The sequence below is a fragment of the Epinephelus lanceolatus genome, chromosome 21 (assembly GCF_041903045.1).
Source record: "Epinephelus lanceolatus isolate andai-2023 chromosome 21, ASM4190304v1, whole genome shotgun sequence".
NCBI classification, from domain to species: domain Eukaryota; kingdom Metazoa; phylum Chordata; class Actinopteri; order Perciformes; family Serranidae; genus Epinephelus; species Epinephelus lanceolatus.
Genome location: NC_135754.1, coordinates 18,307,721 through 18,325,168, shown reverse-complemented (window position 1 = coordinate 18,325,168; position 17,448 = coordinate 18,307,721). Strand labels below are relative to the sequence as shown.

The 17,448-nt window shown below is 39.0% G+C and overlaps 2 protein-coding genes across 3 annotated transcripts; one reads left to right on the top strand and one right to left on the bottom strand.

Annotated features, from left to right (window-relative positions):
• Positions 1–12: 12 nt before the first annotated feature.
• LOC117246952 (potassium voltage-gated channel subfamily A member 7-like) lies at positions 13–14,048 on the top strand. 2 transcript variants are annotated; one of them, XM_033611000.2, is made up of 3 exons: positions 13–4,910; positions 5,139–5,906; positions 10,308–14,048. In XM_033611000.2, the coding sequence occupies exons 2-3, from the start codon at positions 5,220–5,222 to the stop codon at positions 11,211–11,213; spliced, it is 1,593 nt and encodes a 530-aa protein (XP_033466891.1). In that variant the 5' UTR covers positions 13–4,910; positions 5,139–5,219; the 3' UTR covers positions 11,214–14,048. The 2 variants fall into 2 exon arrangements, with proteins under 2 accessions (XP_033466891.1, XP_033466890.1); XM_033610999.2 differs by having other exon boundaries at positions 5,135–5,906.
• A 1,108-nt stretch (positions 14,049–15,156) lies between these two features.
• On the bottom strand, positions 15,157–16,739 carry LOC117247672 (fibroblast growth factor 21-like). Its single transcript, XM_033612283.2, has 4 exons — positions 16,143–16,739; positions 15,970–16,047; positions 15,730–15,833; positions 15,157–15,642 (listed from the first exon to the last, which is right to left on the bottom strand). Exons 1-4 carry the CDS (start codon positions 16,288–16,290, stop codon positions 15,355–15,357), a joined length of 618 nt encoding a protein of 205 aa, XP_033468174.1. The 5' UTR covers positions 16,291–16,739; the 3' UTR covers positions 15,157–15,354.
• Positions 16,740–17,448: the final 709 nt, after the last annotated feature.

The window sequence follows — 17,448 nt, the reverse complement described above, 5'->3', positions numbered from 1 at the left end:
TAATGTGGCTTGAAGTGTGGACACAACCAAAGTCCAAAGTCTCCCAAGAAACTGAAGGATGACACATTAAATTTGTGACTGGAAGTTCAAGGATATGGTGTATTTTGACGCCAGCGTTTCCAAGAAGGTCCAACTGTCAAGTTTTTTTTTCAGTCGGTGACAGTTGCATTGAGACATTCTTAGTGTCTAAAATAAAGACATGTCATATAATGGTAATCTATAATTTTGAGGTCAGCTGTGACTGTGACATGATATTTGAGAATGATGAGGTGATGCAAGTGCTGGTTTCCTGCCTCGATATCAAATAACTGTAACAGTAACTTCGAATATCCGTGAAAGTGGACACCAACACTTTGGATCGTAAGGATCTGAAATATGTTTTAACTCACTGGTTCCCGTCCTGACCCCCACTAGGGGTCACCAAAGCTATATAGAGATATCTATCTATCTATCTATCTATCTATCTATCTAAAAGGTAGGCTGTTATCTCAACACTTACTGTATTTTAATTTGAGATTATTAGTCAGTCAAGACATAAACTTAAAAAGTCTCATGCAATAAGGGCACGGTAAAGATCCGAATGCAATCTTTATTCCCAGATGTGTTATTAAGCAGTTAAATTAGCCAAAGAGCTGAAAGAAAAATGGCCAAGCCTCAGGAAGATAAAACAAATTTGTCAAAAAAGAAGCCTATTAAGTATGTATGATTGTGAAAAAATAAATAAATAAAAAAGATAAAATAAAAAAACAATACAGACAGATAATTGTATAAAATATTCCTAAAAATATCAGGAAAACTCGTCTCTAATTAAATATTCATGGGGAATTATAATAATAGGAAATAACAGTTTTATCATGGTCACTATTTGAGTTAATTGTACAATTTATGAGTTGTTCTACTGCACTTAAAATATGTCGGGGGTTTATCAGTTCACTCAATGATAGAAAAAGAGTCCTTGAAATAAAAAAAGGTTGGGAGTCACTGTCTTATCTGATACCAATTAATTCTATTCTTGGATCCATAATAGATCATGTGAGAGTTTAGGATAATTGGTACATTAGGTGTGCACAAGATGGAGAAAATAAAACCTGAATCTGTTGCTATAATCTTAAGGTACATAAAAGACTACAGCTGGATACTGCAGGTGAGCCATCCACTAATGCTCTGACAATCTTGTATGATTTACCAGACACATTACAAAGCATGGCAAGCAGAAAGTGCTTGAAAATCAGCAACTATTTACTAAGGTAAATCACAGCTTCTGATGAGATACCTGCACAGAGGAACAGCATTACTAAATAATCCCAACACTGCTGTTTACTTATATCCATGATAAAGGCACAGAACCATACGCTGCTGTAAGGACCACATGGTAAGAAATAGCAATGTGGTCTGATGAGTCATCTGTTTTCTACTCATGGATACCCAGTGTCTGTTTCAGACCTGTTCTACGTAGTGATGAATCTGTGCTGGTATGTGCAGCCATCTCACGGGAGCCACAAAAGTCTCATAATTGCCTGCATAGCTGCATGAAACCTAAAGAATATTAAGTCATTTTACAGAGGCAGAAGCACCTGCTTCTCTGTCACAGTATTCCCCTCACTAGGATTAGGATGCACCAAACTAAAAATAACACATTTCTATGGAGAGTCATTTTGGGGTTGATTTCCTCCACAAAAACGAGGAGAATTCCTTACTGCATTTAATCAATACTTGATATTCATATGTAGCTCATTTATTATGTCCACACTGCACATATTATTTCTTTATAAGCACATTTACACAAACGGTTGTCAGATTCATACTGAGGAGTGTGAGTTATATCATCCAATGACATGATATGCCATCAAATGGGGATGTAATGTAGCAGCCCAGTGAGCAGTATGTTTTTTTCTGTGACTGAAGGCAGCTATGAGGAAATGTCGGCAGATGCCTCCTTCAGTTTTTTCTCCTCTGTGCCAAAACTTCACCTCCCTCTGGTGGCAATACGCAGTAGTGTCTGCTGTGGTCCATATAATTAGAGCAGGACTTTTGACTAATAGCAGTAAATGTGATGATTGGTTGGTTTAGTCTTTAAGTATCTGGTTATTTTTAAAGTTCTTGTTTTAATCACAAAGTCAGACTGACCTAAAATATTGACATTATTTTTAACATAGTATTATTATTGTTGTTGATATTTTGGGTCTTTTTGCACCTGTATTTGTATTGTTTTTCTGACTCCGTTTTATATCACAAAGCCATAGTCAAACGAGATTACCAGAATTTAAACCAATAATATGAGGGATATTTATTTTATATTGTTCACTTGCAGCATTTAACGTTGTCCCTGTGACAAATACTTAGCTAATGTCATTTTACCACTACTTACTTGATCCCCAGTGCCTTAAATCCAGTCCCCGGAGGCTCAGGTGGTGGCTGCTTTCCCTGCTGAAGCCTGTTGTGTGACACACAGCAATCCTGTGGGGATAAGAAACAGATTGAGAGACTGGCCGGGGCTGTTCATGATGGATGGATGGAAATGGAGGCGGTCAAGGGTCCAAGTTTATTTAAAAATAAAGCTAAAAAAAAATAGCATTACCTAAATGATTGTTGTGCTGCTCTGCAAATATTAAAAAGGTACCCAAAATTTACCCCAAAAAATACATTCATGTAATTGTTCCTGTAGTGCTTTACTTTGTTTCCTTTGTGACAAAACTACCCATGAGGCAAAAATTAACCTTATCTTGTACTTCTCAACAACAGCTTATAATATATAAATGCTAATTTTACTTTGATTTTCTACCTTAGCCTCTGTTACTCCTCTTTAGCTTCCCTGCAGTCATAAAGCAGCAAAACAGTTATGCCAATGCTAACATCAAAGCTAGGCTATACTTATAGTGCTAAAACTGCAAATAGCACCACAGTTTTACTACATACACAACAATTACGTGATAAAGTTGGTAGCCAACAAAGTGGTTTCTAATTTCTTCAAACATTACCCACTCAAAAAAACAAAACAATAAAACAAACAAAAATAAAAGACACAAATACTCACAAGGACTGGCTAAAAATTTGCTGTCACATATTCATTGTCTTTTTTCTTCTGTAGGACAGACAGTTTTGTTGGTTAAAAAAAAAAAGTTGAAAGATTGGTTGGTATATACTTGAATGGTAAATTAATTAAAGGTCCAGTGTGTACGCCGGGTTTAAACAGATATAGTATGGGGAAAACTGCATTCTCTTACCATTCACCTTGGGCATGGAACAGAGATCTACAATTAGAAACACTTATATCCACTGATGAATTTAAGGGCATCTTAAAGAATGTGGCGACAAAGACATGTGCTTGTGTGTTTTTTTAGGGGTCACTATGTTTGAACAGTTGTTGTTTTATTGTGGATTTTTGTATTATATGTTGTATTTGTTGCATCTTAAATGTTTTTTTCATCACTGCTACCTTGGACAGGTCTCTCTTGTGAAAAGAGATTTTCAATCTCAATGGGACTTCCTGGTTAAATAAAGGTAAAATAAATAAGATTAAGGGGGATTCAGTGGTATCTCACAGTGAGGACTGCAGATTGCCACCAGATGAAACTTCTCCCAGTTAGAACTACTTCAGTGTTCATTGTTCAGGAGGTTTTTACTGGGAGTTGAATTATCCTTGGAGATCTTCCCTCTCCGAAATAAATGGACCCGCTGATTTATAACAGTAACAATGCACAATACAGCAGTTTCACATTAAAAAAATCTGCATTTTCTAATGCTTTTGTCACAGAGAGGCTTCTAACTACGGTGGCTGATGCTAAAACATGAACGGCTTTATCTGGCACCAATGTTTGATTTGTCCTTTTTGGGCTACTGTAGAAACATGGCGATGCAACACACAGAGAATCCACTTCCGATGTAGATATAAACGTCCATTCTGAGGTAACAAAAACACATCAATTCTTAATTTCAAGTGATTATACATAAATGAAAACATACATATTCCATTTCTGCCAATCAAACTGGACCTAAAAAAAACAGCAGGATCTAAATTCCTATATTACAAGCTTGCTTTTTGTGCAGTGATAAGTTTGCAACTTTAATTTAATTGCTAACTTGCTCTCCAACAGCAAACCATTTCCAACAAGTTCATGTCTTATACTTAAAACATTCTGTGAACATAACTGGAAGCCCTGTCTTGAATTGTCTTAAAGTAGTGCAATGTTATCATGGGTTTGAGATAGTCTTAGTCAGGATAACACAAAGTATATCATGAATTATAGTTTATATAAACCTAAAAGCGCAAGAAAAATGGCTTCTGCAAAATATTTAAAACCAACATATGCCAAATCCCTCATAACAATGGAAAAAAAAATTACAACAAACAATGAAATATGTGTTGCTTATCAGGAAAAGAATAGACTATTTGTCATGTATGTTTTTTTTCATGATTATCACCGTAGAGTTCCACTGTTTTTTGTTTTTAAATCAAATACGAGTCAATGCGGAAGAGTGAGGGACCTCTGTCAGAGTACCACGCTTGTTAGAGGGGGTAACACTGTGCGGTGCCAGGCAGAGGTGACATTTGATAGGAAGGTTGAAGGTTGTCTTGCCTCATAACTGAAATGGAGGGAAAGGACAGGGAGGGGTTGGAGGGATCTAGCAGAGATTGAATTTCAACAGGACAGCATTCCCAAAAAATTTCAAGACAGACAACGCGAGGCACCAAGGGGACGGGAGAAGATCGCGGATGTTCCCTGAGCAAACAACTGGAAGCACAGTTTGTGTACAAGCCGGTCAGAGAGGCAGGTGGACAAGAACTTTGTGTGTATGATAGACGGACATGATGACAGAGAGAAAGACAGGCAACACGATGACAAACAGAAGACAAACAATGTGATTTTTCATCCCGTCACTAGTCTCTGTCAACAGCTGTTTTACACTTAGTGAGTACATGCTTTCATCTCGCTAACTGGGTACTAACTTTGCTTGTTGTTTCTCTTTTTTATCTACCTTTGAAAAGAAGTAAAATAAATAACATTTAAAAGAATCTTTTGCAAATACAGTCTCTGCTACAGTATCTCCCCTACAGACGTTTGCTTCTAATGTCACCTGTAATGCTTGTCGATTGAAACACAATCCACTGATGGAGCTATCACTCTGGTTTCAGACAGGGTTTGCTCTTAAATCCAGTTGCTCTACGAATTCTCAGGAGAGCGGTTTGCAGCGTTCCCTGGCCAGGGATACACACAGTAATGGACAGCAGTGACCCACAGGAAGACGAAAGAGGAAGCAGAGGGAAAGAGAGTGATGGGGAGAGTGGTAAACAGCTGAAGAATCAGCTCAACTGTGAGGAAAAAGGAGAGAAGGAGAATAAAGGGAACGAGAAGGAGAAGAAGAAAGAGAGCCGGCGTTCTGGGTCTCTATGGAGGAGTGGATGGGCGCTGAGTGAAAGACTGGCCATCAATGTCTCAGGGATGCGTTACGAAACTCAGCTCCGCACCTTAGCCCAATTCCCCGACTCCATGCTCGGTGACCCCAGGCGGAGGTCGCGGTACTTTGACCCACTTCGAAACGAGCTCTTCCTGGACCGAAATCGTGCCTGCTTTGACGCCATTTTGTACTTTTACCAATCAGGCGGGAGGCTTCGGAGGCCCGCGAACATACCCCTGGACATTTTCATGGACGAGCTGATATTCTATGAGCTGGGAGAGGACATCATGAATCGCTTCAAGGAGGACGAGGGTTTTCCAAAAGAAGAGGAGAGGCCGCTGCCATCGAACAATATCCAGAGGAGATTGTGGATGCTGTTTGAGCACCCTGAGTCCTCATCCGGCGCACGTATCATAGCCATCATCAGTGTCATGGTCATTGTGGTGTCCATCCTCATCTTCTGCCTGGAGACACTGCCCGACTTCCGGTCTGAGAAAGAGACACGAGAGGTAGGAGATGTGATTAGAGCATGTGTCTAGGAGGCAGAATAGTATAAAGAAGTGTCAGGGATGGAGGATTGCAAATTTCTTAGGGATTCCAAATGTCCAAACCCAGCTGGCCACCAATGGCGTTAGGTGTTGATATTTTGTTGAATTTAAATTGTGAGGTCAAATGACCAAAATCCAGTGTCTTCCAAGTGTCAAAATATATACATGAGGTATTGAGAGCAAACCCAACAACCAATTCCAATTCCATTAGACATTTAAAGTACCATTAACCTAAATTTCATTACATCTGTCCAATGTAAGAGTCTGTCCTTGTTCTGACGGCATATTGATGTCCAGTCCCAGCTGTGAAGGTTAGGTGGATTTTGGGGGTAAATGGTGTGCAGTGTCCTCCATTTAGACAAATAAGACCTACCTTGAGAGGATTTATACAGCAGCACATTGCATAGACCTTCACAAGAGAAAAAAATTAGACACCTGATCTCGCAATTATGAGTTACTTTCTCATAATTACGAGATCAGGATCTCGTAATTATGAAAAATGTTGAGGTAGCTATTGTACGTCAGGTTTCTCTCCCATTCTTTACCTATAAACTTACTAGTTACTGAATTAAATATCAATAGGGCTGTGGGTAAAGTAAAAGAACGGGGTCAGATTCTCTGGGTAACTTGATTGACTTTAATGTCCAAGAAAGAATGTAGGATAACTGAGCATTGACAAACAATGGTGGCATCTCACATCTTATATATATATATACACACACATATATATATATGTATACATCACTCTGCCAATCTTAATCATAACTCTCCTTGTCTGCATGTAAGGCGCACGATATTAAATAGTTCCAAATTTAACGTAAAGAGCAAAATAAAATGTGTAAACAATATATGAATGTAGTTAACATTAAATTATGTAGATGCAAAATAATGAGAAGAGACAATCTACTGGATACGTCCTCACGAAAATAAATCTTGTCTTACATTATCAATGGTTACTAACCTAGGCTACAGGATTAGACAGTGGGCAATAGTGGTGCTGTCACATTTAAACTGCTTTTATGCCCTTCTTGGTATGAGTCAGTGGGACATTTTAATTTTACTAAATTAATATTAGTATGTCAACACTGCTTAGGGTTCTCAAGTTAGTGGGATTGTTCAGGTGGAAAGCCCAGTTTGATCTGTTGGAAGTTGCTTAAATCAATGCATTTCCAGCTTTTTTTCCTAAGTACGAGATCATTTTTTTTCTTGTAATCATGGGATAAAGTGTCTAATTTTTTTTATAAATGCAATACTTACGTAGTAATGTCACCAGTATAAAAATGGGAATCATATCAACAAAGGAAACTAGTATAGGTGGGGTAGGTCGGGCTTGGACACGAGAGAATATAATGTTATCAGTCTCTCTTGAAAGATGACCACCATTAAATCTAGTTCATATTTTTATATCATGACTCTATGTTCAGTATCACACCAACTGATTAATGCCATGTGCTAAAGCAGAGACACTAAAAGCCCATATTGAACCACCTGGGTTTAAAGTTTTGAAAGTGTTGACTCCCTGGGTCAAGCGGAAACATGATATCATGGGAAGCAGGTGTTTAGGTAAACACATGGTGAGTACTACAGTATGTGTTAAGAGGAAAAATACTGACATGGACACAACAATTTTTCAATATGTCTGGAAGCAGACCAGATAGAGAGGGAGAGAGAGACTGAGGGAAGCTTATGGTGTGATTATTTTAGTCGGCTGTTAAATCTGATACACATGGATTGAGGAAGCGCTAAAGGGTACAGGGAGCAATGGGTGGGGGCCTGGAGTACAAATAAAAAGAAAGACAGGGTCAGGAGACAGTTAGGTGTGTTAATAAAAGGTCATACAAGTGACCGAACACATAGGCAAAGGTGAGCCAATAAAGCCTTCCAGTGGATTAGAACAGGAGACTGAAAGGTCTCGCAGGATGAGAAGTGTACGCTGGGTCATGTTAACACATTCTTCCAGGACTGCTGTGCTAGGCCAGGCCTGCCTTTGCACAAGGGAGCTGCCAGGAAACTACTGTAACATACTCCAGTCCAAGTCAGTGACAGACCCACTGAGCTGCATTGCCAATGTTGCATGGCTGCAGAGGCCACGGAGACGGGATAGCAGCCAAGGCGGAGATGGACGAGGAGACGTTCTCGCGTTTCTCTTCGGAGATCTCACGGGGTTATATTTAGTCTTAGGAGAGCCCTTGGAGCAGATCAACACATAGATGTCCACCTTTAGCAATAAACACTGTCACCGACCGGCTACCGAAAGTCACAAGGAATACTGTAGGTTTATTTAAACTACACTGAAACTTTATATATTATACACAGCCCATTACAGCATTACTAAGCTGATCCTGGTATATCCGTATCATCCATTTTCACACCTTTAATTTGATGTTAAGTGTAAGATGTTTTAAACAGCCACGGTCCAAGGCTTGAGTGTAATGCTAATAACAGACACGGAGGAAGGAAAGACAGGTGGACTGAAAAAGAGATAGTGAGAGCTATGACTGAAATGTATAGCCACAGATGTCAAACGCTTTTATGATGGTGTCAAAAGTGAGAACCAATGAGTTGGTGCACAAGTGTCAATGTAGTTTATTACAGTTACATGAAAACAGTATCTCTGCAGCAGTTTGACATATAATAATAATACGACAGCCTACATTTAAAGGAACAATTTGTCATATCGATAAACAGTTAGATGAGAAGATATATATACCACTCTCATGCCTATACATGTAGCTGAATCCACCAGCTGGTTAGCCTAGCTTAGCATAAAGACTGGTAAGGCAAGGAAGCAGCCAGCTTGGCTCTGTCAAAAGGTAACATAATTCAGCTACCAGCACTTCTAAGCTCACTAATTAACACTTTATATCTATTTTTATGCCTCCACATTGGCAATAGCTGTGCCCAGAGGCATTATGTTTAAAGGTTGTCCGTTCGTCTGTCCATCCATCCATCGATCCGATTCTTGTGTGCAATATCTCAAGAACACCTTGAGGGAATATTTTCAAATTTGGCTCAATGTCCACTTGTGATTAGGATGATTTGATTGGAGTTTGGTGGTCAAAGGTCAAGGTTACTGTGGCCTTGCGTCTGTCTCATTCTTGTGAACACCCTATCTGAAGAAGGCTTTGAGGGGATTTCGTCAAATCTGATAAGTCTAATAGGATATAATGGTGACGTGATGACATTTTGCATGCAAAAGGTCAAAGGTCAGCTTCACTGTGACGTCATAATATCTGCATAAAACAATTTTCTGGCCATTACTCAACGTCATATCTAACAGACGGAGAGACATTTGGTCCGTTACTGAATTGGTGACGCTAATATTAGGAGCCCACCTTGAAACTGTGCTGATTCTTGAAGATGGGTTTGAAGCATCCATGTTTTCACAGACATGGATGTAAACTGTAACTGCGAGTTGACAGGTTTGTGGAGGCGGTAATTCTAGTTTTTGACAAAAAATCTATACAAAAACTGAAGCATAAACGATGTAAATTCACAGTTTTACAAAGGGTCATGTGCCAGACGATTTCAAGCAAGAAATGTTGCTCAGTTTTTGTATGTGTTGTTTTCACACTTATTATAATGTCCTAATAAGTGAGCTATACAGCTACTCGTAGGTGGATTTTGTTACTTTTGAAAAGAACCAGGCGAGCTGTTTACCCTTCTTTCCAATCTTTGTGCTAAGCTAAGCTAACTGTCTGCTGATTTTAGCTTTATAACAACTGTACAGACTTAAAAGTGATGGTTTCCATCTTTTCAATTCTGGGCAAGAAAGCAAATAGACATACTCCCCCAAATCCAACTAGTCCCTTCAGTTTGGTTAATTATTTATAGTTTAAAGATGTTGGCATTGTACATTTCTGCCTGTGTAACATTTGTACATAACTTTATGTTTCTTTAATGCTGTGGTTATGTGTAGAAACAAATAACACTTGGTTATGGTTAAGAAAAGATCATGTTTTGGCTTAAAATACAGTTTTGGTGCCACAATCATGGCTGGAATTGCTGCCTTTGTCTTGCTAAGAAACACCTGGTTTTATTGTTTGTCCATCTGGAACAATGGTCTACAGTCTGGCAGCCATCTCACCTTGCTGTCACACCATCTACCATTTCCTCCACATCCTGATGTCAGCTCATACATGCGATCAGAAATATATCACTTTCAGAACTTTGACATGATACATATCAAATGTACAAATGTAACATGTAACACATGGTTTGCAGAAACATACAATGCCAACACCTTCTCCTGGCAACTGGGCTTGAAGAACAGTTAGCAAAGTGACAGGTCTAATTGTGTATTTCCATACTTAATTAGCATGTTTTCTGTCTTTCCTGTCTGTCCTGTCTCTTTTATGTCAGGAATATTATTACAGGTACCACTCCCAGGCAAAGAACATATCTGAGAACATGCCTCCTCCAAACAGTGCTTTCCAAGACCCCTTCTTCATGGTGGAGACCATCTGTATATGCTGGTTCTCCTTTGAGCTCCTCATGCGCTTTGCTTGCTGTCCCAGCAAACCGCACTTCTTCAAGGATGTCATGAACTTCATCGATTTCAGTGCTATCCTGCCCTATTTCGTCACATTGGGAACGGAGCTGGCCAAGGACAATGACGCCTCTCCAGCCACATCCTTGGCCATCATCAGAGTCATCAGGTTAGTGAGGGTGTTCAGGATCTTCAAGTTGTCTCGTCACTCCAAGGGCCTCCAGATCCTGGGTCAGACACTGAGGGCTAGCATGCGCGAGCTGGGCCTGCTGATCTTCTTCCTGTTTATTGGCGTAATCCTCTTCTCCAGCGCCATCTACTTTGCCGAGGCTGATCACACTGACACCGACTTCATTAGCATACCACATGCCTTCTGGTGGGCAGTTGTCACCATGACCACAGTGGGCTATGGTGACATGTACCCAGAAACAGTGTGGGGTAAGATGGTTGGCTCGATGTGTGCCATTGCCGGCGTGCTCACCATCTCACTGCCAGTGCCTGTCATAGTGTCCAATTTTAGCTACTTCTACCATCGGGAGACTGAATGTGAGGATCAAACCGAGTACAAACACGTCCAGACGAGTCTTTGGGAGGAGGAGGGGCCAGAAGGGGAGGAAACAGAGGAAGGTGATAGAGATCCGGAGGGAGATTATTATGCCATTGAAGGCATCTGCAACCCTTTGAATGGGACTCTGCTGGCTGGACTGTGTACAGGGCAAAGCACAGAGTTCAGAGGAGGAAACATGTATCTGAGGGAACCATTGGTTACTCAAGTGTAGGGAGGCTGAGTGTTGTTTTGTAGCTTTCGACAAAGACACAGTCGGAAGTGAACAAAAAAGCAGAATGAAACACAATGAATGAAATTAGAAAAAAGGAAACTGGAAAATAAAACTGCCTTTTATTGTTCATTTAAAGGTATTTATGACAGCACTTGCCAGCCAAATGTCACTGAAAGGCAACTTTTGTATAATATAGCTTTAAAAAAGCCACAAAAAAAAGACTGAGTGAGTTTAACATTCTCAGGGTCTTGATATAAATATAGTATGAGCTGTTATTTATTAATGCTATCAGCTTTGTGTTTTAAAATGACTTTCTGAATGTCCTTTCTGTGCCTTAAAACTATGATGTCTTAGTCACTTTGATGTCACTTTTTGGCTTAATGTTTGAAGTGGAAACAGATAGATTATCGACAATATAGACGTCACCAAAACTCAACCAAACACCAGCAGAGCTGTCGCCACGGACAGATCGAGATTCCCTCGTCAACCAACCCCACGTTCTCAACATTCTCCTGTAGGTAATGTACAAAGTTCACATTTGTGTAGATTCGGCTCATGTGACCTGAAGCGCCTGGCGTGACCTTTATTGCTGTAACACAACACTGTCGCATTACTCAGTGACACGGTGTGACCCATTTGTGTTAAAGGGGAACGTTTTGATTGCAGAAGTTCTGTATTTACCTGCTCAAATATGCTCTCAGTGTTTTTAATAAAGATTTTATTTTGTTAACTTTCTTAACAGAAGTGTTATTTATGGTTGCCTGTGATATAGAGCAATTATTTAAAGAAAAGGTGCTGGTGCCACTGAAAAAATAATATTTGCCTAGTAGGTATAGCAGTGTTATGTTAGGAAATGAAACGTAACAAACTCGAGAAACAAAATTATACTTAATCCGTCACCACTTAGCCTACTGTATCCCTAGGATCAACATTTGTCGCTGAGGTCTGCCAGATGCAATCTGTCTTTCCCTTTTGTATGAACGACCTTTACCACAGCCACTAAGCTGCTCTCAGCATGTAGCTTCCAACAACGCTGTTCTCAATGTCACTGGAACACATAAGACTTTCTAGCACAGTGATGATCCATGGAAGGTATGTGAACTAATGTAGCTTTGCTATTGCAAGCGCTGCCACTGATGTGTTTGTTTTATTGATGTTAATTTAACACTCTTAGATGAGTGACATTAAACATAATGTTGATTTTAACACTCCCTCTATATATGTATGCAGGGGTGCAGGGGGACACAGGGTAGACATTCCCCTCAATAATGTGAACACGTTCAGCAAAGTAGCAGAGGACTTTTATTTTGACTGCAAAGTCCTAGGGCTTCTGTGAAACTACACCTACATAGGGCAACAAAAAAGTTTATCGTGGGTACGTAGGTACAATGGACAACCAAGAAAGGACAGCAGACGAGATAAAACAGTAGCAAACATTTCAGTCCTTGACCATCATCAGTGCTCAGCAACACATTCTCACTCTGACCTTGACCAGAGTTGGGTATAACGCGTTACAAAGTAACGCGTTAGAGTACTATTAGTTTTTGCAGTAACGGGTAACCTAACGCGTTAGTTTGCTGTTTGAGTAATCAAATACTTAAGTACATTTTCAAACAAGACATCAGTTACTTCTGTTACTTTTAGAACGCTGGTCCTTCAGCCCCGAAACAGCAACGGCTGTCATTTGGTTCTAATAACGGAGACAACGTTAAACCTATCAGTCTGAAAGAAGCCACGGAGCTTGTGGCTCGCTATGTGGTTGGAGAAATGCTGCCGTTGTCTAAATAGGTGGAGTCTAAATAGGCGGAGTAGGACTCGCTGACAGACATATTTCAGACTCAGGACTTGCATTAACGTTATGCCTGGTACACGCTACACGCTGGTACTCACCAATTATCCCCGGTCGTCTTTCACGGCGTGTGTGATGTCATCGGGTTATTCTTGTCCTGTTTTTATTACTTTGACTATTATTTGAGTGACTGCCAGAACTGTGTCTGTTCATGTGCCAGCCGACATGTTGTTGTAGTCACCTAAGAGCGTCAGCAGATGGCAGGAGCTCCATTTGAAGCGCCATAAGTAAACTGTCAAGCTACTGTATCTTCCACAGGAAGTTCTGACAAATGTTTCAGAATAAAAGTCTATTTAGAAAATGGAGGGATTCTCTCAGCTGAGGTTATAAGGGGCTTTTAATTTGAAACAAGTGTTGAGTTTGAAATGACGGTGCGATATGTAAACTAGCAGTTAACGCAGTAACATACTTTGATTACTTTTAAAGTAACCCTTACCCAACACTGACCTTGACACATATTGATGTGCTTGGACTTTCCACATCCACATATGATGTGAAAGTACCCTAGGTGGTTGTTGACGTTCTGGGATACCATGTCAAGTTCTGCCTGTTACATGCATTGTCTTCTTTCAAGATACACTTCCGTTTTCACAGGAAATTCAATGTTTACATACTGTCTCTTTCAAAATAAATGCACTACATCTGTATAACATGGAAAATCGACATTTTTTTCCTTTCAACAACAAACACATGGTTGGGTTTAGGCAACAAAAGCACTTGGTTAGGTTTAGGAAAAAAGAATAGGGTTCACGACGCAAACACCATTCACTCGGGTAAGGGTCAGTGTTTGTTGGACCCATCCACGTCCCCTGCCACCCACCCCATTCTGATATTTGCTGCCTTAGCTTTTGTCCTTGTCCTGCTGCTTTCCCCCTGACGCCGCCAGGTGCCGTTAAACTATAAAAAGGGATGCTATAAACTATAAAGGACGCCTTTTTTGTTGGTTTCTGACGCTGGCAACTGACAACTTTGGAGTGAGACCGGGCTCTGCTCAGTGCTAAGCACTGATGATAGTCAAGGACTGAAATGTTTGCTGGTGTTTTTATCCACTTTTTTTTTGCACTTTTAACACCCTTTTTCTTGCACGGATGTTCTAAATAAAGTCTTTCTTTTTTTCATTGATCTCAGCCTGTTAAACCTTTTTTGTGGCTATCCAGCACAGTTGTATTGGTGTGTGGGCATCTTTTCTGCCATCCTTTCTTTTATTTTGACACCATTATTTTTACATTGTTAACATCGAACCTACGCCCTTTTCTCTAATAGTGCAATATCTATTCTTATTTTTTTTTAGATCTTTTCTTCTGGGCTTTAATGACAGGACAAGTTGAGTGTGAAGGGGGGAGAGAGAGGGGGGATGACATGTTGCAAGGCAGGCTGGAATTGCACATGGGTGCCTGCTCTACCCACTGAGCTACTGGGCACCATGAAAATTTAGATGTTTAAAGTGGTCCTGACAGTCAAGAAATAAACCGGAAATGCCAACCAAATTTAGAAGCTGATGTTGTTTGCAGTTTTCCACCTGTCTTGGTTTTGCAAGTTAAAAACTTCCACATGAGAATAATGTTCATCACAAAGAACGGCAAATAACTTTATTTTTTCCCTGTGGTACTAAAGTTAAAGTTAAAAAAATGATAACTGCAGCGAGAGTTAGAAAAATCTTCTAAATGTCTAGGCCTGTAAAAATCTCATACCAAATACCATTCATTTATAATAAGGCATCTGAGAAATGGTATCATAGACTCCCTGCTCACACGCCTGAAATGATCACCAGAGCCCATAAACTAAGACAAGTAGTTCAGAGCTTGGCCTACTTTCCATCATTATTTATTTGTCCACCAGAGAGCGCTCCAGCTCTCACAATTTTCAGCCAACTTCCTCTCCTCCAGCATGTGAGCTGTGTGATCATTGGCCAGAATATCTTCTTACTTATTCTGTAAATTGATCCTTCTCGCTTTGTTTAATTGTTTTGTGACATTGCTGTAACACTAAGAAATGTGAAATTTATATCGTGTTTATTTTCATTCAGAACCTCTCTCTTGCCTTATAAATACACTAGAGTATTACAAATTACTCAGACACAAACATGCACTCAAAATCTCATAATTTATTATTCAGTCTTTAAATAACCATTAGAAAGACACCAGACACACAATAAATAAATAACTTAATAATAATGCTACCATGGAAACATATTAAGAACCAAAAGCTACTCATTTCACAACAAAATCAAGTCAATGGTCAATAAATACATTTCTGCAATGTGCATTACAGTTATACATCTGTTCATTTCCTTTACTTGTCCACTGACAACTGAGGACTGACCATATTAAGACCCATTCCAAGAAGATCATCAGAGTCCATGTTGAAATATCTCTGGTCGTTTGGTGGCTGCTCAGACACACTCTCCACTGTCAGAGTATTCCTAAGCGGTAGGAATCGAGTAAAGGGGACCGAGTGTTGATCTGGGGAATGTCTTGATGCAAGAGACACAGGAAATCTGTGGTACGAAGATAGGAAGCGGGTGTATCCGTCTGCCAGCAGCAGTTCTCTGAAGGCGCAGTCAGCATCTGAGTATTGGCCCTGAAACGGAAGACAGATGTAAACTGTCAGCGAACGACAGGAAGGAGGGAGAGCATGGGAAAATAAAGATTTTTGGGCTTACTGTACCTGGCCCCTCAAACGGCCTCCACTGTCCATGCAGAGAAACAGAGATGATGACCGTCCCTTGATGGCTATGTGGCCTGGTTTAACTGATTTCAGCTCCAGCACACCTGCAGACAGAGAAACAGAAATAGATGTGTCTTCTTTATAAGTCTCCTGTTGGTTTCCATTTATTCTCTGGGCCTTCAACGACCCACCATGGTTGTGTTTGAAAAACACACTCTGATTTATCTCCCAAATACTCACTGTAAGGTGTCTGAGCATCACTTCCTGACACTCTGCCATCCAGGTTCATCTGCAGATACATCCCTCTTCTGTGATTTTCTGCAGCATGAAGAAAGAAATTAGCATAATGAAGAATTTAAAAATACTTAAGAGCAGCATTCTCTCATAAATATTCCAAATAAATATATAAATACCTGTGTAGAGGTGTACCTCTCTGACTTGGTTATCAAAGGATAATAGAGGGTTGGAGTCGGTGAGATAGAATGATAGAGAGAAAGGCAGTGGGATGATTAAGAGAAAAGGACACAGGTATGAGAAAGAGGAGTGTGGAAACAAAAACATTTGGAAAAAGAAGATAAATAAAGAATAAATAAAAATAAATAGCCTAAAAAAAGCCTAGAAATATACGGCTCTGTACAAGCCAGTTACTGTTCAAAAATTCTAAACAGGAGCATGTTCTGCGTCCTTATAAAGGGGTTTGGAGAAGGAGGTCCAACTTCCTGAATGTGTGAGTCAGACATTTCTACAAAATGAAACCGTGATTTAATGCTCGGAGGAAGACCTGTGTTTAAACACTATGTTTGGGCTTCTTCCTGTCATTTGCCAGTAAAGTTGGGTGTTTGGATTCATGTGAGAGTCAGGTGGATAAAACTCATCCGAGCCAACTAGCACATGGAAGGAGTATGATGGTATATTCTGTAAAGTTTCCATTGCTTACATTCTTTTAGAAAGTTATTTGGCACCATTCAAAGAACTCTGAATAATAGTTATTATGTATTGCATATGGCGGATGGAAGTTGCCAAAATCAAAAATATAAATATAAATATAAAATAAATGAATAAATATAAATAATATATGATTTGGGAAACAAATATGGAAAAAGAAATGCAAAAGGAAAATGATAAAATAATAAAAAAAAAATATATATACATCTAAACATTAATCAATCAATTTATTTTTTCATAACTAAAAATAAATTGCAAAAATAAATACAATGACAGACTAACAAAAAATAATAAATATAATGGTAGAGGGAAAGTAAAAAACAATAGAGGAATTAATATGAAAGTAAATAGATTAATGCCTACATTTATTTTTAATATTATTTTAGAACATTTAATAACATGTATATTTATGAAGTCATTGAGATTAATTAATTAATTAATTAATTCTTAATTTTTTCCAAGGAAGAAGGAGGTTGTCAAACTCAAGAATAAATAAATAATAAATAAATGAATGCGCCAAACATAATATATCAAAAAATGGGAATTAATTTATTCAGAAAATGTGACATAAAAATAGTTTTATTAATTTTAAAATGTATTTATTTGTTTTACTTTTTTAATTTATTTTAAAAAATAAATTATCAATTTTAAATATAGTTATTAATTTATGTTAATTTTATTTATTTATTTATTTATTTATTTATTATTTTCCCTTTACAATGCCCCCTCTTATATGTTTACCAATACCTGTTAATGTTTTGTATACATTGCTGT